Genomic DNA, 27,625 nt, shown 5'->3' with positions numbered 1-27,625 from the left:
GGCCCTCTGTGAGAATTAGTGTGTGCGTGAGGGGCGGGGGGCGCTGCTCTCTTTCTCCTCCCCCTCCTCCTCGGCCCCTGGGACCCTGCCAAGGGCCTATCTGCATGTGACCACCCCAGCGCAGCCACAGAACGTGTCTGCTGTGTGAGCTCCTTGGTCTGGGTTCAATCCAGAATCCCAGGAAACTCAAGACAGCATAGGGGACTGGATAGGGTTAGCCCCTTTCTGGGACCCAAACTTTGGTGCCATGCAGACATGGAAGGAGAAGTGAGAGCTGTGAGTTTCAAGCAAGTGGGGGCATTCAGAGGGGACCTAGGCTGAGGGGGCAGGGCAGGGGTATGGAGCTGGGCCCTGCAAAGCCTCTGGGCATCTGGGAGCTGGTCTGTCCCTGAGCTGCACTTGACCTAGCCAAGCCCTAGCTGCCATACTGCTCTCAGACTCCTCCTGTCACCCGCCCACACTTCAAATCTCAGCTGAGGAGCAGTTTTCGCTTTACCCTCCAGGGCTGCACCCTGGGTTTGGTCCCTGGTTCTCAGTCTCGCATTGACCATATCTTGGAACTTGCTGCCTAGGCCTGATGGCTGAGTTCCAGCAAAACCCCAGGCCCTGGGTGTGATTAGGTCAGCTGTCTGGCAGCCATAAGCTAGTAAAGGGCCTGGTCCCAAGCACTTGGGATCTGGCAGTTCCACCTCCATGGCAGCCTCAACAGCTTCCTCCAAGGCAGACCTTACTCCAAAGGAGACCCCCAAGTGCATCCTGACATGGCCCCTCTGGGGTGCAGCAGACACACTTGAATGGCTCCCAAGATCCTCACTCTTGGCACTTGCTCCGGGTGTGTGCAGGACCTATGCCTTGCTGTGCCCAGTGCAAAACACAGAAGGCACAGTGTGTCACCTCGTGATCATGTCCCTTACTGCCTTGAAGAAGTGAGCTGCTGGGCTGTAAACTGTCCTAAGGAGAGATGCCAGTGGCAGGGCACTGGGTGACCTCCAGCCTCCAGCCAGTAGAAAGCCAAGGTGCTCACTCCTCCCATCTGAACTGAGCAGGGGCAACATCCACATGGCTCAGAAGTGGTTCCTTCCCTACTCCAGCCTGAAGCAGGCCACAGCCCAGCTGTGGACCCTGAGCGCAGAACCCAGCAAAACCACACTTGGGGTCCAACCTCAGGAACCAGGAGGCCGCCACTATGTGGTGATGTCTCACACAGCACAAATGGCTCAGATGAAAGAGCACACAGGCTTCCCGGGAATCCATTGTGCTGTGACAGCGGCCTCTGGCTTCTAGCACCAACGTCCTACCATCCCAAGCCCTCATTCCAGGATCAGAGAGGGACAAAAGCCTGGGGCCCAGTGGATTCCGGCGGCTGTGCTCCCCTGGCTGTGCTCTCAAGTCTGTGTGGCACATGGACTAGTGCAGGGGCCGGAGGCAGCCTCGCTTGACAGTGGGGCGAAGGCCCATGACTCCCTTCCTCTCTTCCCCACTCATGAGCACCCTGGGGACCCTGTGTCAGCTCACTTTCCTGAGGTCTCCACATCCCCCTAACTCAGGTGACCCTCCCAGCCAGCCACAGGAAAGATACACATGCCCTCGATGGCATGGGGGGAAGAGCCCAGCCTCTCCTCTCCAACACCCCACAACCTCCAGCCCTCTGTTCCCTCTTAGAGGAGCCCCATATGCACAGCCAGTGCCCCTCAGGAATAGTGAGTGCTGGTTGCCAGTACCACCTAGGCCAGGAGGAAGCCAGGCCGGGCTCTGCCCACCTGCTTGGCACCCTATGCAAGGTGGGAGCAGAATGTGGCGGGGTACCTGAGGGCAGCTGGGGGTGAAGGCCCAGGACCCCTGCCAGCCTCACTCATCTACCCACATGGGCGGGCTGCCTGAGGAGGGCTGTGCTGATGAAGGAAGCTTCTGAGGAGGACCCTGACATGACCAGGGCCTGCTGTCCCCACCACACCATGGACTTGATCCTGTCTCCCTCGTCGTCTCCCTCACAGCCTCTGGCTCAGAGGAGAATCTGGGCAAAGGGGCAGTAAGTAGGCAACCGCTCTAACACAGACACTTGTCTGATTGCGAGAGCGACTTGGCAGGGACTGGGGGGGTGTGGGAGGAGAGTGAGACATTGGTGAACTCCCACCCTGGAACAAAAGATCCTGGCAGCTGTCACTGTGGGAAGCATCACTTCCTTTATTGCCCATCTAGGGGACAGCTATGCCAGTCCCATCTGTAGTTGGGCTGCAGCCTGTACATTACGCAGAGCAGGGCCACAGTGGGGGACCATGCACAGTGGGCGGGCACTGGCAGACACGGGCAGGCAGGTGGACATGTACAGATGGCTCATGACAGCGCCCATGATGTCATAGCCTCTGCTGTTCACCCACCCACCATTGAAGGCTGGGCACAGCCACCAGGCAACCACTGGCTGTCACAGCATGTCCCAAAGCTTGCCATTAGTGACACTTGGCAGAGGAATTAGTGCGCAAGTAAGCAGGAAAGAGGGTTTCCTGGAATACTTGGGGGTCTGCCTAAGATAGGGAAAGCACCTTTGCCAGGAAGCAGCAGCAGAAATCCGACCAAAAGGCACACCCAGCGCCAAGTAGCCCTGTCCTCAGAGAAGCAGTTGTGGTCTCGTGGGCATTCCAGGAAGGCCTCTTGAAGCTTATCTGATGAAGACCAACAGACTTCTCCGTGTCTCCGAGAGCACCAGCATGCCGCAGGAATTCTGGTGTCTTGTGGCATGTCAGGGTGTTGCCTTTGCTGAGGGATCTGGGTGCATCTTTGGTTCCGTGTGAGGAGTGCTACATGGTGACACATGCTCTGCACAGTTGTAATGCGTTCTCGGTTCTGGGGAGCAAGGTGGGCATCACGTGCTGCAGGATGGGGAGCTCCACGCATGGGCGGCTTCCGCTTTTGCCTCAGTCTGTACATTTGTCTCTGCTGTCAGGTCACACCTCTTGGCCTTCTCTTGGTTGTGGTCTGGGTGCATATTTGTCATCAGCCTGTCTGTCCTGCTCAAGCAGGACTAACTTTCTTGCACCTGACGCCACTATCACTTGGAGCCTGGCCCAGCACCAGCAGCCGCCAGCCCACGTTCTTCTTTCTCTTCAGGGGAGAGGCTTTCTCGGGCATCAAAAAAGGTGACTGCTTCTTCCTGGAGTTTCTGCTCTGCCGGGTCTGCCTCATCGTCAGTGCTTCTGCTTTTCTTGGTAGGAGAAGAGGAAAATCCTAATTTGGGAAATCGGAACCAGCCTGCTTTCTCTTGCTTTCTAGGCAGTTCTGCCTCAGGCTGTGTTTGAACTGGAGCAGATCTTGGGGTGTCACCTCTGGAATCAACAGCTGTCTCATCAACAGAAGAGGAAAACCCGATGTTTGGGAGCCAAGACCAGAGCAGACCAGACTTTTTACTTTCTGGCTTCTCTTTCAGAACCCTGTCTTCCTCTACCAGTGGGGTGGCTGCCTCACAGCTCTCATCAGGAGTAAACTCAAGAATTTCTGCTGGCTCCTCATCCAAACAGCTGTCTGCAGGCTGGTGACCTGAACAAACTTCAAAGCTGAGTGTTTTCGGGCCTGGGCCCCCACTGCTGGAAGAGATGATCTCAAACGGCTCTGCAGTGTCAGGCTGCAGGTCTCTGGAAATGGCTTGTGCGGGGGTCTCTTCAGAGCCTTCCCAAGTCTCTGTGTATGACAGAGCATGCCCTGGGGGCTCTGGAATCCTCACCTTCAGCAAGGAAAATCCATAGGAAGGTGTTTGAATCTTAGACTCAGGAATCTCTGATTCCCGCACGATCCGAGTGGAAAAAGCCTTCAGTGAGGAGGGATCAGCACACTCCGGTGTCACGCTGCTGTGTATGGTGATCTCCTGACTCTCAGCCTGAGCACCCTGAATGTGCACTCTGACCTTAGAAATAGGAGGAGGTGCCAAGGAGAGGTCAAGGCCCACAGGCTGCTCCCCAGGGACCCCAGCACCTGCCTTCAGGATGCTGGCTTCCCACAGCCCAAGGCTGGGCTCCAGACACTGCACCTCCCTCACAGTGGGAATAAACACATCAGCCTCTGAGCTGAGGACAGGAAAGGAGAACCGTGGTACCTTTAATTTGGGGAATTTGACGGTTAGCACAGAATCTTCCCAGACTTGACTCATATCAACTACCGAAATCTGGGATGGCACATCAGTCCTTGAAGCTTTCAGCTTAAGAGGACCTTCAGGCCGGGAAAACTGTTTCCCTGTTGCCTCCTCCACCCTGGCAAGGTCTCTGTCTCCTGGCTTGGGAAGAGAAACTTCACCTGTTTCGGGGGCCGGGCCTTCTGAGACTCTCATGCCAGCCATCAGAAGTGGGACGTCCACGTTAAGGGTGGTCACCTCCCCCGTGGGGCCTTTCAGGTCCACTTCGGGGCCCTTAATGTCCACCTTGGACATCTTGAAGCTGGGCATCTGTACCCTGGGCAGCTGGACTTTCAGGCCCACTCCAGTGGCCACTCCTGGGAGCTCTCCCTCAGGGATCTGGCCGTCCAGATGCTTCTTGTCCACCTGGCCAACCTGGACCTCCAGATCGGTGGATGGGAGCTGAACAGTGAGGTCAGTGGTCCTGAGGTCACCTTGGTCAGAGGGCAGGGACATGTCTGCCTCAACATTGGGCACAGACATGTCCACCGAGGCCTCAATGGACTTGCCATGACCTGACATCCTGAAAGATGGCATCTTGAACTTGGGCATCTTGAACTTACTGTCTTTGGCAGCCACGTCCTTCTTGACCAGGGAAAGGTCCCCCTCTAGCTTTGCTCCCTGAACCTGAAGGTCCACTTCCATACTGGGCAGAGACACATCCACATCAGGGGTAGTCACCTCCCCCTTGGGGCCTTTCAGGTCCACTATGGGGCCCTTGATGTCCACCAGGGGCACCTTGAAGCTGGGCATCTGCACCTTGGGCAGCTGGCCTTTCAGTCCGGCTCCAGAGGCCACTTCTGGCAGCTCTTCCTCTGGCATCTGGCCCTCTGGAAGCTTCACACCCTCCTGGCCAGCCTGGACTTGAAGATCAGAGGTTGGGAGCTGAACTGTGAGGTCAGTGGTCTTGAGGTCACCCTGAATAGATGGCAAGGACACGTCGGCCTCGACCTTGGAAGTGGACACGTCCACTGAGACCTCAGTGAACTTACCAGGGGCTGACACCCCAAAGGATGGCATCTTGAACTTGGGCATCTTGAACTTACCGTCTTTGGCAGCCACGTTCTTGTCGGCCAGGGACAGGTCCCCCTCCAGCATAGCTCCTGGCGCCTGCATGTCCACCTCTGCGCTGGACAGGGACACGTCCATGTCAGGGGCAGTCACCTTCCCCTTGGGACCTTTTACTTCCATTTTGGGGCCCTTAATGTCCATCTTGGGCATCTTGAAGCTGGGCAACTGCACCTTGGGCAGCTGGTCTTTCAAGCCGGCTCCAGTGGCCACTCCTCCCAACTCTCCCTCGGGCATCTGGCCCTCCAGAAGATTCATGCCCATCTGGCCAGCATGGACCTGAAGGTCGGAGGTTTGGAGTTGAACTGTGAGGTCAGTGGTATTGGGGTCACATTGGATAGAGGGCAGGTACATGTCGGCCTTGACCTTGGGTGCAGACACATCCACTGAGGCCTCAGTGGACTTCCTTGGACCTGATGCCCCAAAAGACGGCATCTTGAACTTACTGTCTTTGGTGGCCACATCCTTGTGGCTGAGGGACAGGTCTGCTTCCAAATGCAGATCCTCCTGCTTTGCTCCCGGTGCCTGCAAGTCGACTTTGATGCTGGGCAGAGACACGTCCACATCAGGGGCGGTCACCTCCCCCTTGGGGCCTTTCAGGTCCACTTTGGGCCCCTTGATGTCCACCTTGGGCATCTTAAAGCTGGGCATCTGCACCTTGGGCAGCTGGCTTTTCAGGTGGGCTCCTGTGGCCACTCCTGGCAGCTCCCCCTCGGGTATCTGACCCTCTGGAAGCTTCATGTCCACCTGGCCAGCCTGGATCTTCATGTCAGTGGATGGAAGCTCAATGGTGAGGTCAGTGGTCTTGAGGTCGCCCTGGACAGAGGGCACGGACACGTCGGCCTCGACCTTGTGCACGAATACATCCACCGAAGCCTCAATGGATTTGCCGGGGGCTGATACTCCAAAGAATGGCATCTTGAACTTACTATCTTTAGTGGCCGCGTCCTTGTCACCCAGGGACAGGTCTCCCTCCAGCTGCAGACCCTCCAGCCTGGTTCCCGGTGCCTGCACGTCCACCTTCATACTGGGCAGAGACATGCCCACATCAGGGGCAGTCACCTCCCCCTTGGGGAATTTCAGGTCCACTTTGGGGCCCTTAATATCCACTAGGGGCATCTTGAAGCTTGGCATCTCTACCCTGGGCAGCTGGCCTTTCAGTCTGGCTCCAGCAGCCACTTCTGGAAGCTTCCCCTCGAGGATCTGGCCCTCTGCAAGCTGCACGTCCACTTGGCCAGCCTGGACCTGACGGTCTCTGGATGGGGGCTGAACGGTGAGGTCAGTGGTCTTGAGGTCACCCTGGACAGATGGCAGGGATATGTCAGCCTCAACTTTGGGCACAGACACGTCCACTGAGGCCTCGGTGGATTTGCCAGTGACAGACATCCCGAAGGATGGCATCTTGAACTTGGGCATCTTGAATTTACTGTCTTTGGTGGCCACATCCTTCTGGACAAGGGTCAGGTCCCCCTCCAGCTTTGCAACTGGAGCCTGAACATCTACCTCGACACTGGGCAGAGATACGCCCATGAGAGGGGTGGTTAATGCCCCCTTGGGGCCTTTCAGGTCCACTTTGGGGCCCTTGACATCCACCTTGGGCATCTTGAAGCTGGGCATCTGCACCTTGGGCAGCTGGCCTTTCAGGCTGGTTCCAGCAGCCACTCCCGGCAGGTCACACTTGGTTATCTGACCCTCTGGAAGCTCCATGTCCATCTGGCCAGCCTGGACCTGAAGGTCAGTGGATGGGAGCTGAATGGTGAGGTCAGTGGTCTTCAGGTCGCCCTGGACAGAGGGCACAGACATGTCGGCCTTTACCTTGGGTGCGGTCACATCCACTGAGGCCTCGATGGACTTGCCAGAGGCTGACACCCCAAAGGATGGCATCTTGAACTTGGGCATCTTGAACTTACTGTCTTTGGCTTCCATGTCTTTGTCACCCAGGGACAGATCCCCCTCTAGCATGGCTCCTGGCACCTGCACATCCACCTCCAAGCTGGATAGGGACACGTTGATGTCGGAGGTGGTCACCTTCCCCCTGGGGCCTTTCACTTCCACTTTGGGGTCCTTAATGTCCACCTTGGGCATCTTGAAGCTAGGCAACTGCACCTTGGGCAGCGGGCCTTTCAAGCCAGCTCCAGTGGCCACTCGTCCCAACTCTCCCTTGGGCATCTGGGTCTCTGGAAGATTCATGCCCACCTGGCCAGCCTGGAACTTCTGGTCGGCGGATGGGAGTTCAATGGTAAGGTCAGTGGTCTTGAGATCGCCCTGGACAGTGGGCATGAACACGTCGTCCTTTATCTTGGGCATGGACACGTCCACTGAGGCCTCAATGGACTTGCCAGGGACTGACACCCCGAAGGATGGCATCTTGAACTTAGGCATCTGGAGCTTACTATCTTTGGTGGCCACATCCTTGTCTCCCAGAGACATGTCTCCCTCCAGTGATAAACCCTCTAGCCTGCCTACTGGCACCTGCACATCCACCTCCACACTGGGCAGAGACACATCCATGTCACGGGTGGTCACCTCCTCCTTGGAGCTCTTCAGGTCCACTTTGGGGCCCTTGATGTCCACCTTTGGCATCCTGAAGCTGGGTATCTGAAGTTTGAGCAACTGGCCTTTCAGTCCGGCTCCAGCAGCCACTCTTGGCAGCTCTCCTTTGGTCATCTGACCCTCATGAAGATGCACACCTATCTGGCCAGTCTGGACCTGAAGGTCTGTTGATGGGAGCTGAGTGGTGAGGTCACTGGTCTTGAGGTCGCCCTGGATGGAGGGCAGAGACACGTCAGCCTCAACCTTGGGCGTGGACACATCCACTGAGGCCTTGGTGGTTTTGCCAGTGACAGACACCCCTAAGGACGGCATCTTGAACGTGGGCATCTTGAACTTACTGTCTTTAGTGGCCACGTCCTTTTCAACCAGGGTCAGGTCACCCTCCAGCTTTGCTCCTGGAGCCTGAATGTCCACCTCCACACTGGGCAGAGACACATCCACATCAGGCGTGGTCACCTCCCCTGTGAGCCCTTTCCGGTCCACTTTGGGGCCCTTAACATCCACCTTGGGCATCTTAAAGCTGGGCATCTGTACTCTGGGCAACTGACCTTTCAGGCCTACTCCAGTGGCCATTCCTGGGAGCTCTCCCTCAGGGATCTGGTCATCTGGATGCTTCACTCCCACCTGGCCAGCCTGGACCTTCAGTTCAGGGGATGGGAGCTGAACGGTGATGTCAGTGGTCTTGAGGTCGCCTGGGACAGAGGGCAGAAACATGTTGGCCTCGACCTGGGGTGCAGACATGTCCACTGAAACTTCGATGGACTTGCCGGCATCTGAAATCCCAAAAGATGGCATCTTGAACTTGGGCATCTTGAACTTACTGTCTTTGGTGGCCATGTCCTTGTGGCCCAGAGACAGGTCTTCCTCAAACGGCGGGCCCTCTGGCCCAGTTCTTGGCACCTGGATGTCCATCTCCACACTGGGCAGAGCCACGTCCATGTCAAGGGTTGTTACCTCCCCACTGGGGCCTTTAAGGTCCACTTTGGGGCCCTTGATGTCAATCTTAGGCATCTTGAAACTGGGCATCTTCACCTTGGGCAGATGGCCTTTTAGGCTGGCTGCAGCAGCCGCTCCCGGCAACTCTCCCTTGGGCATCTGGCCCTCTGGAAGTTTGACACCCACCTGGCCAGCCTGGACCTGAAGGTCAGTGGATGGGAGCTGAACGGTGAGGTCAGTGGCCTTGAAGTCGCCCCCAACAGACAGCAGGGACACATCGGCCTCCACCTTGGGGGCAGACTCGTCTACCGAGACCTCGATGGACTTGCCAGGGGCCGACACCCCGAAGGATGGCATCTTGAATTCACTGTCTTTGGTGGTCACGTCCTTGTTGCCCATGGACAGGTCTCCCTCTAGCCGCAGGCTCTCCTGCTCCTGCTTTACTCCCGGTGACTGCAAGTCCACCTTGATGCTGGGCAGAGATACGTCCACATCATCGACTGTCACCTCCCCCTTGGGGACTTTCAGGACCACTTTGGGGCCCTTGATATCTACCTTGGGCATCTTGAAGCTGGGCATCTTCACCTTGGGCAGCTGGCCTTTCAGGTTGCCTCCCACAGCCACTTCCGTCAACTCTCCCTTGAGCATCTGGCCCTCTGGAACCTGGACGCCCACTTGGCCAGCCTGCACCACAAGGTCAGTGGATGGGAGCTGAATAGTGGGGTCAGTGGTCTTGAGGTCACCCTGTACAGAGGAAAGGGATACGTCGACCTCGACCTTGGGTGCAGACATGTCCACCATGGCCTCAATGGACTTGCCAGGGGTTGATACCGTGAAGGACGGCATCTGTAATTTGGGTATCTTGAACTTACTGACTTTGGTGGCCACATCCCTGTGGCCCACAGACAGGTCTCCCTCCAGCTGCAGGGGCTTCAGCCCGGCTCCCAGTGCCTGCACATCCACCTCCACACTGGGCAGAGACACCTCCACGTCAGGTGCAGTCACCTCCCCTTTGGAGCTTTTCAGGTCCGATTTGGGGCCCTTGACGTCCATCTTGGGTATCTTGAAGCTGGGCATCTGAACCTTGGGCAGCTGGCCTTTCAGTCCAGCACCAGCAGCCATTTCCAGCAACTCTCCCTCAGTCATCTGACCCTCATGAAGCTGCATGCCCAACTCGCCAGCTTGGACCTCAAGTTCAGTGGATGGGAGTTGAATGGTGAGGTCAGTGGTGAGGTCACCCTGGACAGAGGACAGGGACACATCGGCCTCGATCTTTGGCGTGGACACATCCACCGAGGACTCAGTGGATTTGTCAATGACAGACACCCCGAAGGACGGCATCTTGAACTTGGGCATCTTTAACTTACTGTCTTTGGTGGCCACATCCTTATCAACCAGGGACAGGTCCCCTTCTAGCTTTGCTCCTGGAACCTGAACGTCCACCTCCACACTGGGCAGAGACACGTCCACATCAGGGGTCATCACCTCCCCCTTGGGGCCTTTTCGGTCCACTTTGTGGCCCTTGATGTCCACCTTGGGCATCTTGAAGCTGGGCATCTGCACCTTGGGCAGCTGGCCTTTCACGCTTCCTCCAGCAGCCACTCTGGGCAGCTCTCCCTCAGGTACCTGACCCTCTGGAAGCTTCATGCCCAACTGGCCAGCCTGGACCTTCAGGTCGGTGGATGAGAACTGAACAGTGAGGTCAGTGGTCTTGAGGTCACCCTGGATAGAGAGCATGGACACATCGGCCTTTACTTTGGGTGCAGACATATCCACCGAGGCCTTGATTGACTTGCCAGGGGCCAACACACCGAAGGATGGCATCTTGAACTTGGACATCGTGACCTTATTGTCTTTGGTGGCTACATCCTTGTCGCCCAAAGACAGGTCTCCCTCCAGCTGCAGGACCTCCAACCTGGCTGCCGGTGCCTGCACATCAACCTCCACACTGGGCAGAGACACATCCATGTCATGGGTGGTCACTTCCCCCTTGGGGCCTTTCAGATCCACTTTGGGGCCCTTGATGTCCATCTTTGGCATCTTGAAGCTGGGCAGCTGTACCCTGGGCAGCTGGCCTTTCAAGCCAGTTCCAGCAGCCACTTCCGGCAGCTCTCTGTCACACACCTGACCCTCATGAAGCTGGACGCCCACCTTGCCAGTCTGGACCTGAAGATCAGCAGATGGGAGCTGAACAGTGAGGTCAGTGGTCTTGACGTCACCCTTGACAGAGGGCAAGCACACATCAGCCTCAACCTTGGGTGCGGGCACATCCACTGAGGCTTGGGAGGTTATTCCAGTGATAGACATCCCGAAGGATGGCATCTTGAACTTGGGCATCTTGAACTTACTATCTTTGGTGGCCACGTCCTTCTCGACCTGGGACAGGTCTCCCTCCAGCTTTGCTACTGGAGACTGAACATCCACCTCCACACTGGGCAGAGACACGTTCACGTCAGGGGTAGTCACCTTCCCCTTGGGGCCTTTAAGGTCCACTTTGGGGCCCTTGACGTCCACCTTGGGCATCTGAACCTTGGGCAGTTGGCCTTTCAGGCTTGTTCCAGCAGCCACTCCCGGCAGCTCTCCCTCAGGTATCTGACCCTCTGGAAGCTTCATGTCCACCTGGTCAGCCTGGACCTTCAGGTCAGTGGATGAGAGCTGAACGGTGAGGTCAGCGGTCTTGAGGTCACCCTGGACAGTGTCGGCCTTTACCTTGGATGTGGACACATCCAATGAGGCCTCAATGGACTTGCCAGAGGCCGACACCCCAAAGGACGGCATCTTGAACTTGGGCATCTTGACCTTACTATCTTTGGTGGCTACGTCCTTGTCATGCCGACATAGGTCACCTTCCAGTTGCAGGACTTCCAGCCTGGCCGCTGGCGCCTGCATGTCCACCTTCACACTGGGCAGAGACATGTCCATATCAGGGGTCATCACTTCCCCCTTGGGACCTTTTAGGTCCACTTTGGGGCCCTTGATATCCACCGTGGGCATCTTGAAACTGGGCATCTGTACTCTGGGCAGCTGGCCTTTCAGGTCGGCTCCGGCAGCCACTTCTGGCAGCTCTCCCTCGGTCATCTGACCCTCATGAAGCTGTGCGCCCACCTGCCCAGTCTGGACCTGAAGGCCAGTGGATGGGAACTGAACAGTGAGGTCAGTGGTCTTGACATCACCCTTGACAGAGGGCAAGCACACGTCGGCCTCAACCTTGGGTGCGGACACATCCACTGAGGCCTGGGTAGTTATTCCAGTGACAGACACCCCAAAGGATGGCATCTTGAACCTGGGCATTGTGAACTTACTATCTTTGGTGGCCACGTCCTTCTCGACCTGGGACAGGTCTCCCTCCAGCTTCGCTACTGGAGCCTGAACGTCCACCTTCACACTGGGCAGAGACATGTCCACATCAGGAGTGGTCACCTTCCCCTTGGGGCCTTTCAGATCTACTTTGTGACCCTTGATGTTCATCTTGGGCACCTTGAGGCTAGGCATCTGAACCTTGGGCAGCTGGCCTTTCAGTACGGCTCCAGAGCCCACTCCTGGGAGCTCTCCCTCAGCTATCTGGCCCTCCTGAAGATTCATACCCCTCTGACCAGCCTGGACCTTCAAGTCGGTGGATGGGAGCTGAACAGTGAGGTCAGTGCTCTTTAGGTCACTCTCGATAGAGGGCAGGGACACGTCGGCATCAACCTTGGGTGCAGACACGTCCACCAAGGCCTCGGTGGTTTTGCCAGTGGCTGATACACTGAAGGATGGCATTTTGAACTTGGGCATCTTGAACTTACTGTCTTTGGCGGCCACATCCTTGTCACCTAGAGACAGGTCTCCCTCCAACTTCTCTCCCAGAGCCTCAACGTCCACCTGTGCACTGGGCAGAGACATGTCCACATCAGGGGCGGTCGCCTCCTCCCGTTTGGGGCCTTTCAGGTCCACTTTGGGGCCTCTGATGTCCACCTTTGGCATCTTGAAGCTGGGCATCTGTACCCTGGGCAGCTGGCCTGTTAGGCCAGCTCCGGCAGCCATTTCCAGCAACTCTCCCTCAGTCATCTGACCTTCATGAAGCTGCATGCCCAACTCGCCAGCCTGGACCTCAAGTTTGGTAGGTGGGAGTTGAACGGTGAGGTCAGTCGTGAGGTCACTCTGGATAGAAGGCAAGGACACATCGGCCTCAATCTTCGGTGTGGACACATCTACCGAGGCCTCAGTGGATTTGTCAGTGACAGATACCCCGAAGGACGGCATCTTGAACTTGGGAATCTTTACCTTACTGTCTTTGGTGGCCACATCCTTGTCGACCAGAGACAGGTCCCCTTCTAGCTTCACTACTGGAGCCTGAATGTCCACCTCCACACTGGGCAGAGACACATCAGGGGTGGTCACTTCCCCCTTGGGGCCTTTCAGGTCCACTTTGGGGCCCTTGACGTCCACCTTGGGCATTTTGAAGCTGGGCATCCTCACCTTGGGCAGCTGGCCTTTCACGCTTGCTCCAGAAGCCACTCCCAGCAGCTCTCCCTCGGGTATCTGACCCTCTGGAAGCTTCACGTCCGCCTGGCCAGCCTGGACCTTCCCATCAGTGGATGGGAGCTGAACGGTGAGGTCAGTGATCTTGAGGTCACCCTGGAATGTGGGCACGGACACATCGGCCTTTATCTTGGGTATGGACACATCCACCGAGGCCTTGATGGACTTGTCAGGGGCTGACATCCCAAAGGATGGCATCTTAAATTTGGGCATCTTGAACTTACTATCTTTGGTGGTCACATCCTCATCACCCAGATACATGTCTCCCTCCAGCTTCAGGCCCTCTAGCCTGGCTACTGGTGCCTGTACATCCACCTCCACACTGGGCAGAGACACGTCCATGTCATGGGTGGTCACCTCCCCCTTGGGGCCTTTCAGGTCCACTTTGGGGCCCTTGATGTCCACCTTGGGCATCTTGAAGCTGGGCTTCTGAACCTTGGGCAGCTGGCCTTTCAGGCTGGCTCCAGCAGCCAGTCTCGGCAGCTCTTCCTCAGTCATCTGACCCTCGTGAAGCTGCATGCCCACCTGCCCAGTCTGGACCTGAAGGTCGGTGGATGGGAGCTGAACAGTGAGGTCAGTGGTCTTGACATCGCCCTTGACAGAGGGCAAGCACACGTTGGCCTCAATCTTGGGTGCAGACACATCCATCGAGGCCCGGGTGGTTATTCCAGTGACAGATACCCCAAAGGATGGCATCTTGAACTTGGGCATTGTGAACTTACTCTCTTTGGTGGCCACGTCCTTCTCAACTTGGGACAGGTCCACCTCCAGCTTCGCTACTGGAGCCTCAACATCCACCTCCACTCTGGGCAGAGACATGTCCACATCCTGGGTGGTCACCTTCCCCTTGGGGCCTTTCTGATCCACTTTGTGACCCTTGATGTCCATCTTGGGCATCTTGAAGCTGGGCATCTGAACCTTGAGGGGCTGGCCTTTCAGTCTGGCTCCAGAGCCCACTCCTAGGAGCTCTCCCTCAGCCATCTGGCCCTCCTGAAGATTCATGTCCATCTGACCAGCCTGGACCTTCAAGTTCGCAGATGGGACCTGAACAGTGAGGTCAGTGCTCTTTAGGTCACTCTCGATAGAGGGCAGGGACACGTCGGCATCAACCTTGGGTGCAGACACGTCCACCAAGGCCTCGGTGGTTTTGCCAGTGGCTGATACACTGAAGGATGGCATTTTGAACTTGGGCATCTTGAACTTACTGTCTTTGGCGGCCACATCCTTGTCACCTAGAGACAGGTCTCCCTCCAACTTCTCTCCCAGAGCCTCAACGTCCACCTGTGCACTGGGCAGAGACATGTCCACATCAGGGGCGGTCGCCTCCTCCCGTTTGGGGCCTTTCAGGTCCACTTTGGGGCCTCTGATGTCCACCTTTGGCATCTTGAAGCTGGGCATCTGTACCCTGGGCAGCTGGCCTGTTAGGCCAGCTCCGGCAGCCATTTCCAGCAACTCTCCCTCAGTCATCTGACCTTCATGAAGCTGCATGCCCAACTCGCCAGCCTGGACCTCAAGTTTGGTAGGTGGGAGTTGAACGGTGAGGTCAGTCGTGAGGTCACTCTGGATAGAAGGCAAGGACACATCGGCCTCAATCTTCGGTGTGGACACATCTACCGAGGCCTCAGTGGATTTGTCAGTGACAGATACCCCGAAGGACGGCATCTTGAACTTGGGAATCTTTACCTTACTGTCTTTGGTGGCCACATCCTTGTCGACCAGAGACAGGTCCCCTTCTAGCTTCACTACTGGAGCCTGAATGTCCACCTCCACACTGGGCAGAGACACATCAGGGGTGGTCACTTCCCCCTTGGGGCCTTTCAGGTCCACTTTGGGGCCCTTGACGTCCACCTTGGGCATTTTGAAGCTGGGCATCCTCACCTTGGGCAGCTGGCCTTTCACGCTTGCTCCAGAAGCCACTCCCAGCAGCTCTCCCTCGGGTATCTGACCCTCTGGAAGCTTCACGTCCGCCTGGCCAGCCTGGACCTTCCCATCAGTGGATGGGAGCTGAACGGTGAGGTCAGTGGTCTTGAGGTCACCCTGGAATGTGGGCATGGACACATCGGCCTTTATCTTGGGTATGGACACATCCACCGAGGCCTTGATGGACTTGTCAGGGACTGACATCCCAAAGGATGGCATCTTAAATTTGGGCATCTTGAACTTACTATCTTTGGTGGTCACATCCTCGTCACCCAGATACATGTCTCCCTCCAGCTTCAGGCCCTCTAGCCTGGCTACTGGTGCCTGTACATCCACCTCCACACTGGGCAGAGATACGTCCACATCAGGGGTCATCACCTCCCGCTTGGGGCCTTTCAGGTCCACTTTGGGGCCCTTGATGTCCACCTTGGGTATCTTAAAGCTGGGCATCTGAACCTTGGGCAGCTGGCCTTTCAGGCTGGCTCCAGCAGCCACTCTTGGCAGCTCTCCTTCGGTCATCGGAACCTCATGAAGCTGCACATCCACCTGCCCAGTCTGGACCTGAAGGTCTGCAGATGGGAGCTGAACAGTGAGGTCAGTGGTCTTGACATCGCCCTTGACAGAGGGCAAGCACACGTCGGCCTCAACCTTGGGTGCGGGCACATCCACTGAGGCCTGGGTGGTTATTCCAGTGATAGACATCCCGAAGGATGGCATCTTGAACTTGGGCATCTTGAACTTACTATCTTTGGTGGCCACGTCCTTCTCGACCTGCAACAGGTCTCCCTCCAGCTTTGCTACTGGAGACTGAACATCCACCTCCACACTGGGCAGAGACACATTCACATCAGGGGTGGTCACCTTCCCCTTGGGGCCTTTAAGGTCCACTTTGGGGCCCTTGACGTCCACCTTGGGCATATGAACCTTGGGCAGCTGGCCTTTCAGGCTTGTTCCAGCAGCCACTCTCGGCAGCTCTCCCTCAGGTATCTGACCCTCCGGAAGCTTCACGCCCACCTGGCTCGCCTGAACCTTCAGGTCGGTGGATGAGAGCTGAATGGTGTGGTCAGTAGTCTTGAGGTCACCCTGGACAGAGGGCAGGGACATGCTGGCCTCGACCCTGGTTGCAGACTCGTCCACCAAACCTTTGATGGACTTGCCGGACGCTGACACCCCAAAGGATGGCATCTTGAATTTGGGCATCTTGAACTTACTGTCTTTAGTTTCCATGTCCCTGTCACTTATGGACAGGTCTACCTCTTGCTGCAGGCCCTGTAGCCCAACTACTGGTGCCTGTACATCCACCTCCACGCTGGGCAGAGCCATGTCCACATCATGGGGGATACACTCACCCTTGGGGCCTTTCAGGTCCACTTTGGGGCCCTTGATGTCCACCTTGGGCAACTCATTGCTGGGCATTTGAACCTTGGGCAGCTGGCCTTTGGGGCTGGCACTGGCAGCCACTCCTGGCAGTTTTCCCTCAGGCATCTGGCCCTTTGCAAGCTTCATGTCCACCTGGGCAGCCTGAACCTCCAGGTCGACGGATGGGAGTTGAACAGTAAGGTCAGTGGTCTGGAGGTCGCCATGGACAGAGGGCAAGGACATGTCAGCCTCAACCTTTGGCTCGGACAATTCCACTGAGGCCCCAATGGACTTGCGAGGGGCTGACACCCCAAAGGATGGCATCTTGAACTTGGGCATCTTGAACTTACTATCTTTGCTAGCTATATTTTTGTCGACCAGGGAGAGGTCCCCCTCCAGCTTGGCTCCCAAAGCTTCAACATCCACCTCCACACTGGGCAGAGACACATCCACATCTGGTGCAGTCACCTCTCCCTCGGGGCCTTTCATATCCACTTTGGTGCCCTTAATGTCCACCTTTGGCATCTTGAAGCTGGGCATCTGCACCTTGGGCAGCTGGCCTTTCAGGCCAGCTCCAGCAGTCACCCCTGGCAGTTCTTCCTCAGGCAACTGGCCCTCCGGAAATTTCACACCCACCTGGCCAGCCTGGACCTCAAGGTTGGTGGATGGGAGCTGACTGGTGAGGTCAGCGGTCTTGAGCTCATCCTTGATAGAGGGCAGAGACACGTTGGCCTCGACCTTGGCCTCCGCTGAGGCCTCGATGGACTTTCCAGTGACCAACACCCCGAAGGATGGCATTTTAAACTTGGGCATCTTGAACTTACTGTGTTTGGTAGCCATGTCCTTGTCGACCAGGGAGAGGTCCCTCTCCTGCTTCATTCCCAGAGCCTCAACATCCATCTCCACACTGTGCAGAGACACGTCCACGTCAGGGGTGGTCACCTGCCACTTGGGGCCTTTCAGGTCCATTTTGGGGCCCTTGCTGTCCACCTTTGGCATCTCGAAGCTGGGCAGGTAGCCTTTCAATTCGGCTCCCACAGCCACTTCTGGCAGTTCTCCCTCAGACAACTGGCTCTCTGGAAGCTGCATGCCCACCTGGCCAGCCTGGACTTGAAGATCAGCAGATGGGAGCTGAACGGTGAGGTCAGTGGTCTTGAGCAGGGACATGTCGACCTCGACCTTGGGTGCAGACATGTCCACCAAGGCTTCAGCGGTTTTTCCAGTGACAGACACCCCAATGGACGGCACCTTGTACTTGGGCATCTTGAACTTACTGTCTTTGGCACTAATGTCCTTGTCACTCAAAGCTGTGTATGTTTGTATTCTTCTTGTTTGTTGCCTTTTTTCTGTTGTTTTTACTGTTGTGTTTTCTACTTCGTAGGAATTTGCATCCTCCTCTTCTTCCTCTTTGGGCCTTGATGTTATTTTTATAGTGTCCACTCTCGTTACCCCTGTCCCTCCGTGCAAGTCCTCCCCTGTGTCTTTTTCCCTTTCTGCCTTTGTCTCTTTGTCAGGTGACCATCCAAAGGTTGGCATTTTGAACTTCTGCACTCTGGCCTTTTGTACTCCTTCCTCATCTGCTTCTCCTTCCTGCATCCTGCCTTTTGTCTCCACGTCTGCACCCCTGTGTTTTCCCTCCTCCAGGTGCCCAGGAAATTGCTGGGTGGACCCTGTGGTCCCCAGCCTCTTTGCCTCTCCTACCTTTTCATCCTCAGGGCCAGACCCCTCTGCAGAGGCCATACCCCATCCTTTCCCCAGCTGGGAGGTAATAATGCCTCTTTCTTTCTCTAGAACTCTTTCTTTCGAAAATGCAAATTTGGGTGTCTTGAGATGTTGTATTCGGACCCAGGTTTCTGGCGGACAGATATGTGTGCTTTCTCCATTAGTGGTGGCTGGCAGGGCAATCCCCATTTCCAGGCTCTGCCCTGCTGTGCCTTCTCTCTCCTGCCCTATTCTGGGTTTTCTCTGTGTCAGAGCCTCTCCCTCGGCTGTCTCCTCCTTAGTCCTCCCCTGGCATCTGGCCGGAGGGCCTGTCTGTCCCCGGAGGGCTCCCGTTTCCAGCTCTGTGGGCTTCAGCACAGTCCCAGCCTCTCCTGCTGGTCCCGCCTCCTCTGTCCACCCATGGGATGCTGCCCCAGTGTCATCCAGGCTGTCCTCCCTGGGCCCTGAACCTTGCACAACCCCAGCAGTTTCCCGCCAGCTCTGAGCCTCTGCTTCAGTGGGGCTCTGCCCCGTGCCTGTCCTGAACCTCAAGCTCAGGAACCGCCTTCTGCGCTGGGTGCCTGGCCCTGCCTCCTGCTCCAGGCGCTCAGCTGCAAGCTGGGCCTCTGTGTCTGTGCTTGTGGGGGACACATTGGACACGTCCTCATGTTCGTGGGCCTCTGAAGAGCTGCGTGACCTCCGGGGCCCTGACACCCGCTTGGCCTTTATTGCTTGGAATTTGGGCCAGGAGAACCTCTCCCTCTGGGGTTGCCTGCCTCTCCCTACCCTGGGCTTGGAGATGAGTCTCTCTTGGTCCCCATCACCTTCCAGTGTCTTCGTGGGAGTCTCTCTGCACTCATCAGTGACAAGCTCGTTCTGAAACACAGGGAGAGGGGACTTATAGGTGCCAGTATAAGAAGCTTGGGACCCTGGGCTCTGGGACAGAGGGGTGGCTGTCCTGGCCCAATCCCAGCTTCAGCCAGGTGGCAGTGAGGTCTGAGGCCCCCCCTGCTGGGCGTGCCGGCTCACCTGTTTCTCCTGGCAGGTAAGGGCCGCTGAGGTGCCGCTGAGGGCCCACTCCTCACCCTGCCGGGCAGGCAGTGTCCGTTTGACTTTGAACTGGACCTTGTACGGCTCTGAGTACTGAAGGATTTTGAGAGCATCTTCATATTTAATGTTGTCAAAGAATATGGTGGCACTGAGGAGCTGATCACCTAGATGAGACCAACAGCCGACTTAGTGTCCCTTTGCCTTGAGGTGCCCATGGGCTGTGAGCCTGCCCATAGCTGCCCTTTACCGAGCACCTCAGGAAGGCTGGGGTCACCCCATTTCCTCAGGGGCAAAGGATAGCCCCGGCCTGGTGCAGCTGAGCAGAGATGGGAAGGGGCCATCCTAAGCTCTAGGTGTGCCTTCCCCCAGGTCACTTCCATCCCCAGTGATGGCCTGGCCATGCACCTTCTTTCAAGCTGAAGAGTTTGGCAGCTGAGGAATCCTTTAGCACTTGCTTGACAAAGATTCCGGTGTCCCCACCGCCCGTGACGCTGTAGCCGCTGGCTCCTGCCTCTACCTCTGTCTTCAGGGTCACTTCTGTGGCTTCTTGCAGGGACTAGGGCAGAAGCACATGAGGGCCCTGGTGAGCATGTGCCTTTCCAGCTGTGGCGTCACTGCTGGGCTGTCTCCTGCCCAGGGGCCCAGCTGCCTTCCCATCACCTGGGGCAGCATAGCGCAGGGTTGGGCACCCAGCCAGGTGGGCCCAGGTGGTTGTGCCCATGCTTTCAGGAAGCCAGCCAAGGAAGCCTCAGGTGGGGGCTGTCTCCTCCTCCCCCAGCCCCCAACCTGCCAGAACTTAGGAACTCCTGCCCACCGCCTGCTAGGCCCATGGGTCTGTGGACCAAAGCGCCCCCACCCCCACTCCCGACCCTAGCTCCTCTGGGCGTTCTTCATAAACACCAAGCGCCGACTGCACAGAGGGCACCTAGGGGTCAGACCAGAGAGGAACACAGACACCAAGGGACACAGCAGACTGGGTGCAGCCAGCCAGGCCTCAGGCCAACACAGCTGCCAGGCCCCAGGGCAAGAATAGGCAGCTTTGGTGGCAGCCTGGCCTCCTCATAGGATGCCTGCAGAGTCCAGCACCTTCCATGGCCATGTGGCCCAAGTGCTGCCTGCCCCTTCATGCCTGTGCACAGCAGACACCAGCACCAGCACCTCCACACCATGCAGATGAGAGAAACAAGGTCCGCCCGGCCAGGAGCTTGGCGATTCCCATTAGAGGTGGGGGGAAAGTCTGGACCAGATTGCCAGACTTCCACAGCCCCGCCCCTCCCTGGGTGCAAGGGCACACAGCCAGCCTTCATCTTCATCTTCTTCTTCTTTTTTTTTTTTTTTTGCAGTTTTGGCAGAGGTCGGGCTTGAATCCGCCACCCCCCGTGTATGGGGCCGGCGCCCTACTCCATGAGCCACAGGCATCACCCCCACCATCCTTCTTGCTCCTCCCCGTCCTGCTCTGGCCTTGGACCCTCTGGCTGGAGCCTGTGAGGAGGGGCATCCCTCCTTGACCCTCAAATCCTGTTGTACCTACCTCTGGACGACTCATCCTGAAAAATGTCCGTGAGTCCCCTGAATCCCGCTTCCACCAGGATCTCCGTCTCCCCGAGGAGACTTGCCTGCTCGGGGTGTCTTCCTGCAGCCACAAGCGTGGATAATTAATGCATCTGTGAGCATGGGTTGGGCAGGACAGGCAGGGTGACACCAGGCCGGGAGACCTCAGGTCAGAGGGGCCCAGACCCTCTAAGGTGCAGCCATGTGAGTGTGGAGCTATGGCCCCAGAATCTTGCATATGGGGCCCAGCCACAGCCCAAGTCTCCCACAGTAAACCCCTCAGCAGCTGGAGTTTCACGCAGAGGGAGATAAGAAATAAAAGACCCCTCCACGGAGGCAGCCACGGGGCTGTCTATGTCTCCCCCAAGACAGCATGTGGTCACATAGGTCATATGTGCACATATCTAGGTCCCCCAAGCCTCCTGCATGGGAGCATGCAGTCTCTTCTCTGTCAGTGCACACGTGCAATCATGACTGCTGCAGGGCAGGTCTACCTCACTGTGTGTGGCCAGTGAAGGGACACACCCCCAGGGGACACAGAGGAGTCAGAGGGATGGCTGGGTGGGCACAGCTGTGGCCCACTGGGCAGCAGGGCAATGTGGCTACACAGACCAATGTGTGAGTTCCCCACATAGGGTGCTGCAGGAGGAGATGTGGGTACCTATGGCCCTACACCTGTCCTGGGCCAGCGGGGCTCTGCCTGGCTGCTTACCTGGAGTCCAAAGTCAGTGCCTTCACTTGGACATTCGTAAACAGGTGAAGACCCCTGTGGCCGTGGCCGAATGATCTCATCCACAGGCCCTTCGGTCACCTGGAAAAAGAAGTGAATCAAGTCACTTTCAGCCACTCAGGCTCTCTCAGGGCCCAGGAAAGGATGTGGCCAGGGGATACCCAGTCCTCACTTACAGAGCGATCGTCTTCAGTCTCTGCATCTGGTTCCTCGGGCTGTAGCTGTCGGCCAGACACTGTAGGGAGAGGAGCTGTTAGTGGCATAGGCAGGTGGATGGGCCAGACAGGAACCTAGGGTAGGGACCCAGGAGAGCATGTATATCCAGGAGGTGGTGTGTCTTGTGCTGGACTGGACTGAGGGCAAACACAGGAGTGCGGGAGAGCCTCAGCCCTGGGCTGCGTAGGCTGTGACGCCAGGACAGAGAGCAGGGAGGTGGGACACATTTACAGTCCCAGAGATTTAGTAAGCAAAAGCAAATAATAACACACCCTGGGGTGAAAGAAATCAAGAGTTGCTACAATATATTATCTAAAACGTCCAACATGTGATAAAAAATCATAAGTCATACAAGAAACAAGAATATGTGATCTATACCTAGAAACAAAAGCAATGAGTAGAAACTGCGTTTAAATGTCTATAGATGTGTTAGGTTTAATTTAGACTTCAAAGGAACTATTAAAAGTCTGTTCAAAACTCTAAAAGAAACCATGCTTAAAGAACTAGTGGGAAATGTGATGACAATGCTCAATAAAGAGAGAATCCCACAAAAAAAATACAACTTTTTTTTTTTTTTAAGGAAAGTAAAAATCATGGAGTTGAACATTTACTAAGAGCTCAACAGCAGATTTGAGATACCACAAGAAAGAATCGTAAGCTTGGGGCAGTGCCTGTGGCTCAGTCGATAGGGCGCCGACCCCATATACTGAGGGTGACGGGTTCAAACCCAGCCCCAGCCAAACTGCAACCAAAAAAAAAAAAAATAGCCGGGCGTTGTGGCGGGCGCCTGTAATCTCATCTGCTCGGGAGGCTGAGGCAAGAGAATTGAGTAAGCCCAGGAATTGGAGGCTGCTGTGAGCTGTGTGAGGCCACGGCACTCTACCGAGGGCCATAAAGTGAGACTCTGTCTCTACAAAAAAAAAAAAAAAGAATCATAAGCTTGGGGATTAATAGAAAGCAACCAATTGGAAGCACAGAAGGGAAAAGATTGAGTGATGAAAAATGAAGAGAGCCTCAGAGATGTGTGGGACAACAGTAATCGTAAGAGAAAGAGGCAGAGGAAACAGTGAGTAACAGCTAAAAACAATCTGCAGAATCCAACAAGCTTAACACGCCCTAAGTAGGATGAAAACAATCAGACACATCATAGTCAAAATGCTGAAGAGAAAGAGACCTCACATAAAAGGGCCCAAAGCACAATTAACACCTGCCTTTCACTAAAACCATGGAAGGCAGAAGAAAGTGGAGCAATATATTCAAAGGGCTTAAAGGAGTGGTTCTCACCCTGTGGGTCTTGACCCACAGGAACTGTATTAGGGCCACAGCATTAGGAAGGTTGAGAACCATTGGCTTAAAGAAAAATGCTGTCAACCAAGAAGTTCACGTCTAGCAACTTATCCTTCAAAGATAAAGAAATTCTCAAACAGCCAGGTACAGTGGCTCATTCTTGTAATCCTAGCACTCTGGGAGACCAACTCGGTAGGATTGCTTAAGCTTAGGAGTTCAAGACCAGATTGAACAAAGGGAGACCCTATTTCTACTAAAAATAGAAAAATTAGCCGTAGCTGGGAGTGGGCACCTGTCGTCCCAGCTACTCAGGAGGCTGAGGCAGGGAGATCACTTGAGCCCAGGAGTTTGAGGTTGCTGTGAGCTGTGATGATCCCACCGCACTTTTAGCCTGGGCATCCAAGTGTGACTCTATCTTGAAAAAAAAAAAAAAAAAGATAAATTCTCAAAGAAAGAGATCTTCTGAAGATGCTGGTATTTTTGAGATAGGAGACTCCCAGGGTCCTTATTTGCTGGCAAATTAACAAACTTCTCTCTCCTTCTCAAAAACAAAATATAGGTGGGGGCAAGACATGATTGCGAGAGGGACTTTGCCTAACAATTGCAATCAGTGTAACCTGGCTTATTGTACCCTCAATGAATCCCCAACAATAAAAAAAAATAATAATAATATTATATATATATATGTCAGGTGCAGTGGCTCACACCTCTAATCCCTGCATTCTAGGAAGCCAAAGCAGGTGGATTGCCTGAGCTCATAAGTTCGAGACCAGCCTGAGAAAAGGTGATACCCCCATCTCTAAAAATAGCCAGGCATTGTGGTGGGCTCCTGTAGTCCCAGCTACTTGGGAGGCTGAGGCAAGAGAATCGCAGAAGCCCAAGAGTTAGAGGTTGCTGTGAGCCGTGTGACGCCACGGCACTCTACCCGAGGGCGGTACAGTGAGACTCTGTCTCTACAAAAAAAAAAATAGACGGGTGGGTGGCGCCTGTGGCTCAAGGGGTAGGGCGCTGGTCCCATATGCTAGAGGTGGTGGGTTCAAACCCAGCCCCAGCCAAAAAAAAAAAAAAAAAATAGACGGGTGTTGTGGCGGGCACCTGCAATCCCAGCTACTCAGGAGGCTGAGGCAAGAGAATCACCTAAACTCAAGAGCTGGAAGTTGCTGTGAGCTGTGATGCCACAGCACTCTACCAAGGACAACAAAGTGAGAGTCGGTCTCAAAAAATATATATATGTAGTGTATACATATTTACAATTGTATACAGTGTATACAATTTAAAAATGAAAATATGTGTGGGTAATAAGCCAATAGTGGAACTAAAATGGAATATTAAAACTTTTTTTAAAAACTTTTTTTAAGAGGAGGGCTCACTAAGTTGCCCAGTCTGGCCTCAGACCCCTGGCCAGACTGATCCTCCTGCCTCAGCCTCACAAGTCTCTGGGACTATAGCACATGCCACCATAACCTAAAAATATGTAAGTAAAATATATAGCTTTTATAAATATTATAGAATGTTTATATATTATATATACACATATATTCAAGTACTCCAAAACAAGATAAATAAAGAGGTAAATAGGAGCAAAGAATAGGTAAGATAAAATAGAGATCAATTAGCAAATGGTAGGATTTAAACCTGACCATATTTACAATTCTATTAACTATAAGTGAATTTAAAATTCCAATTAAAAAGTAGAGATTAGGTTGGGCGCATGGCTCATTCCTGTAATCCCAGCACTCCGAGAGGCCAAGGCAGGCAGATCCTTTGAGCTCAGGAGTTCCAGACCAACCTGAGAAAGAGGGAGACCCCATCTCTACTAAAAACAGAATAACTAGCTGAGTGTTGTGGTAGGCACCTGTAGTCCCAACTACTCAAGAGGCTGAGGCAGGAGGATCACTTGAGCCCAAGAGTTGGAGGCTTCTGTGAGCTATGATGATGTCCCTGCACTCCAGCCTGGGAGACAGAGTAAGACCCTGCCTCAGAAAAAAAGGAGAGTGGCTGGGCGGCGCCTGTGGCTCAAGGAGTAGGGCGCCAGTCCCATATGCCGGAGGTGGCGGGTTCAAACCCAGCCCCGGCCAAAAACCACAAAAAAAAAAAAAAAAAGGAGAGTGGCTGAGATGGAAACCCTGGTGACAAGGATACAGGTCAGTAGAGCCCCTGTCCTGGGGTAGCCCTGGGGTGAACTAGCACAGTCATTTGGAAATTGGTCCACTAGTATCTACCAAAGCCCAGAAGATGGGTGCCCAGAAGGTGGGTGCAGAAACACCCATCCCCATACGATGTGCAGGACCCAGAAGCCAGAAAGACTCAGACGCCTGCCCCAGTGGGACGAAGACAGACGTGTGCGGGGTTTGTCCAGAGGAGTGGTGCAGAGCAGTGGATTGCACCAGTGTGGGGCATGGAGGAATCTCACAAACTCTGTCCTCCAGACAGAGGAGCTGGACATAAAAAACCTCACACAGCAGGAGCCACCACACACATTGGCAGGCACAGGCCAGCGGGGCTGGTGGTGGTCACTCCTCCACAGAGAGAAGGTGGAGGGTGTCTCTGGGGGGTGCAACTGGCTACTTCTCAACCAGGTGCCAGTGACTTGAGTGTACCCAGGATCTGTCCTTTTCTCAACAGGAAATTTTAGAATTCAACATAAACTCAAAACAAAACTGTAAGCTTAGAGCCAATAAATCTGACAATTTAGATATTTTCTTAGACAGGCACATGCCGAAATTGCACAGAGCAGTCTGAGCAGCTCCATAACAATGGAAAGATCAAGTCGTTTATTGAAAACCTTTCCCAAGGGGCACTAAATATCCAGAGAGGAGACAGCACCAACCTGACACCAGCTCCGCCTCCCCGCCCCAGCGCAGAGACTGCGGCCGGCAGGTTGGTGTCTTGGCCAGGGCACTGTCCCATGAAGGTGGTGGGGAGCCCAGTCCTGGTAAGGATCTGGCTTTGGCTGCAGTTCTCTGGCCAGTGTGCTGTGTGGCCCTGGGCAAGCTTGTCACCTCTCTGAGCTCTGGATTCAGAGTGAGGCCCACTCTCATTATAGTGTGTTAGGCCATGGAGACACTTGTCCCCAGAAGCATCCCAGGCCTGGCCTGCTCTGGCACCTACCACTCCCTGATCTCCTCTTGAGCCTTTGTTTGCCCTTCTGCAAAATGGCTCAGGGCCCAGGCCCCTTTCTGGTCACAGTCCTGGCAGGGTCACATGATGGTTTCTCCTGCAGGAGGCTCTCCCAGAGGATGGGAGGGGTGGAGGGGAGCGCAGGCAGGTCTGAGTGGGTGCAGGAGGTGTCAGAACTCATCCCCACAGCCCAGCCCATCCTGCCTCCATGACCATTCAGAAATCCACAATGTCAGCTTCCACTATCTGTAAATCCGACCCTGGGCAAAGTGTCAGCCACCACCACCACCCCCACCCTTGCGCCCAGGCCCCTGCCCCTAACCTGGTGCTAGAATGGATGGGCCCTGTCTCCCTGGACTGCTCTGTCATTGGCCACCGCGGCCCAGCCTCAAGCCCTGAAATCCATCCCAGTCCCCTTGGCCACTCAGACACCCCTGCCACCCCCACGCCTCCTGCTGCCCCACCCAGAGCCCCCAGACCTTGGCTGACATCCCCTCCCTCTCTGCCTCCCAAACAGCAGCCAGCCCTATAGCCCTGCCTGACCCTGCCCGGGCTCCCCAGTACCCTCCCTGCAGGACCAAACCCTACCCCCAGCCCTGCCTGGTGCTCCAGCCTCACCAGGCCATCATGACACCTGGGGGGGGGGGGCAGGTGGAGAGGTAGGGGGGCAGGGGAGGGACCTGGAAGGGAAGGGATTTCTGCCTGCTCCCCTACGTGAGAGCCAAGGGCAGTGGCAGGCAAGCCTCTCTGGACCTCAGTTTTTATTCCTGTCCTTCTCAGACCCTCATGCAACCCCCAAGGTGGGTAACACATGAGAAAACAGGCTGGCAGAGGAGGGAAACCACTTACTCAGGGGGCTCAGCCAAGAGGGGCAGAACTGGGACCACAGTCTGGTTGCCTGGCCAACTGGGGCATAGAAAAGGGCCCCTGGCCACAGCTGCTCCCCACCCTGGGGTGGGGCTGGGGTAACTGGGGACAAGGGGGACCCACCTTCAGCCAGGGTGAAGCAGCCCCTCTTGACCACCCAGACCCAGCCACCTCCCCACCCAGTACCTCTGAGCCAGGCAACAAACCCAGGACCCCAATGGAGGCTGCCTCCCACTCCTGCCTGTGCACAGGTGGAGTGGAGGACCAGCTGCCAGTCTAGGAAAGGGTCCAGAGGACAGTGCTCAAAGAAGAGGTTCCACCAGGCAGGTGGCCACCAGTTAACAGGACTGGGATGGGTGGGGTGCATGGCGGGGTAGGGGAGGCCCCACAGTCAGGCAGCGACATGCCTTGGCCCGGAGAGGCTGCACCCCCAAGTCTGTGCCGGGGGAGTCTCCTGGGTGCCAAGGGCTGAGGTGTGGACACACCCTGCCTTGGGAACCCAAGTGGGGGAAGGAGGGAGGGCCCAGCCAGCCCTGATCTGCTGGCCAGCATGCCTGATCCTGCAAGCGGCCCACGCAGGGCCAGGC

The 27,625-nt window shown here is 55.6% G+C and overlaps 1 protein-coding gene across 1 annotated transcript; it reads right to left on the bottom strand.

Moving 5' to 3' along the window:
- Nucleotides 1–2,163: 2,163 nt before the first annotated feature.
- On the bottom strand, nt 2,164–27,625 carry AHNAK2 (AHNAK nucleoprotein 2). Its single transcript, XM_053594916.1, has 7 exons — nt 27,225–27,625; nt 21,725–21,783; nt 21,531–21,629; nt 20,799–20,900; nt 19,673–19,823; nt 19,247–19,431; nt 2,164–19,093 (listed from the first exon to the last, which is right to left on the bottom strand). Exons 1-7 carry the CDS (start codon nt 27,403–27,405, stop codon nt 3,047–3,049), a joined length of 16,824 nt encoding a protein of 5,607 aa, XP_053450891.1. The 5' UTR covers nt 27,406–27,625; the 3' UTR covers nt 2,164–3,046.

Source organism: Nycticebus coucang, chromosome 6, assembly GCF_027406575.1.
Source record: "Nycticebus coucang isolate mNycCou1 chromosome 6, mNycCou1.pri, whole genome shotgun sequence".
Lineage (NCBI taxonomy): Eukaryota > Metazoa > Chordata > Mammalia > Primates > Lorisidae > Nycticebus > Nycticebus coucang.
The sequence above is the reverse complement of the archived record's forward strand: the minus strand, read 5'-3'. Positions and strand labels throughout refer to the sequence as shown.

Excerpts from the sequence above, each read along its gene's own strand:
- AHNAK2 (XM_053594916.1), bottom strand. The coding sequence starts at position 27,405 with ATGCACCCCACCCATCCCAGTCCTGTTAACTGGTGGCCACCTGCCTGG. Across the intron at positions 21,784-27,224 it reads GTTTGTTGCCTGGCTCAGAG|TGTCTGGCCGACAGCTACAG; the intron begins GTACTGGGTGGG and ends CTCTCCCTACAG. Across the intron at positions 21,630-21,724 it reads AGACTGAAGACGATCGCTCT|GTGACCGAAGGGCCTGTGGA; the intron begins GTAAGTGAGGAC and ends TTCTTTTTCCAG.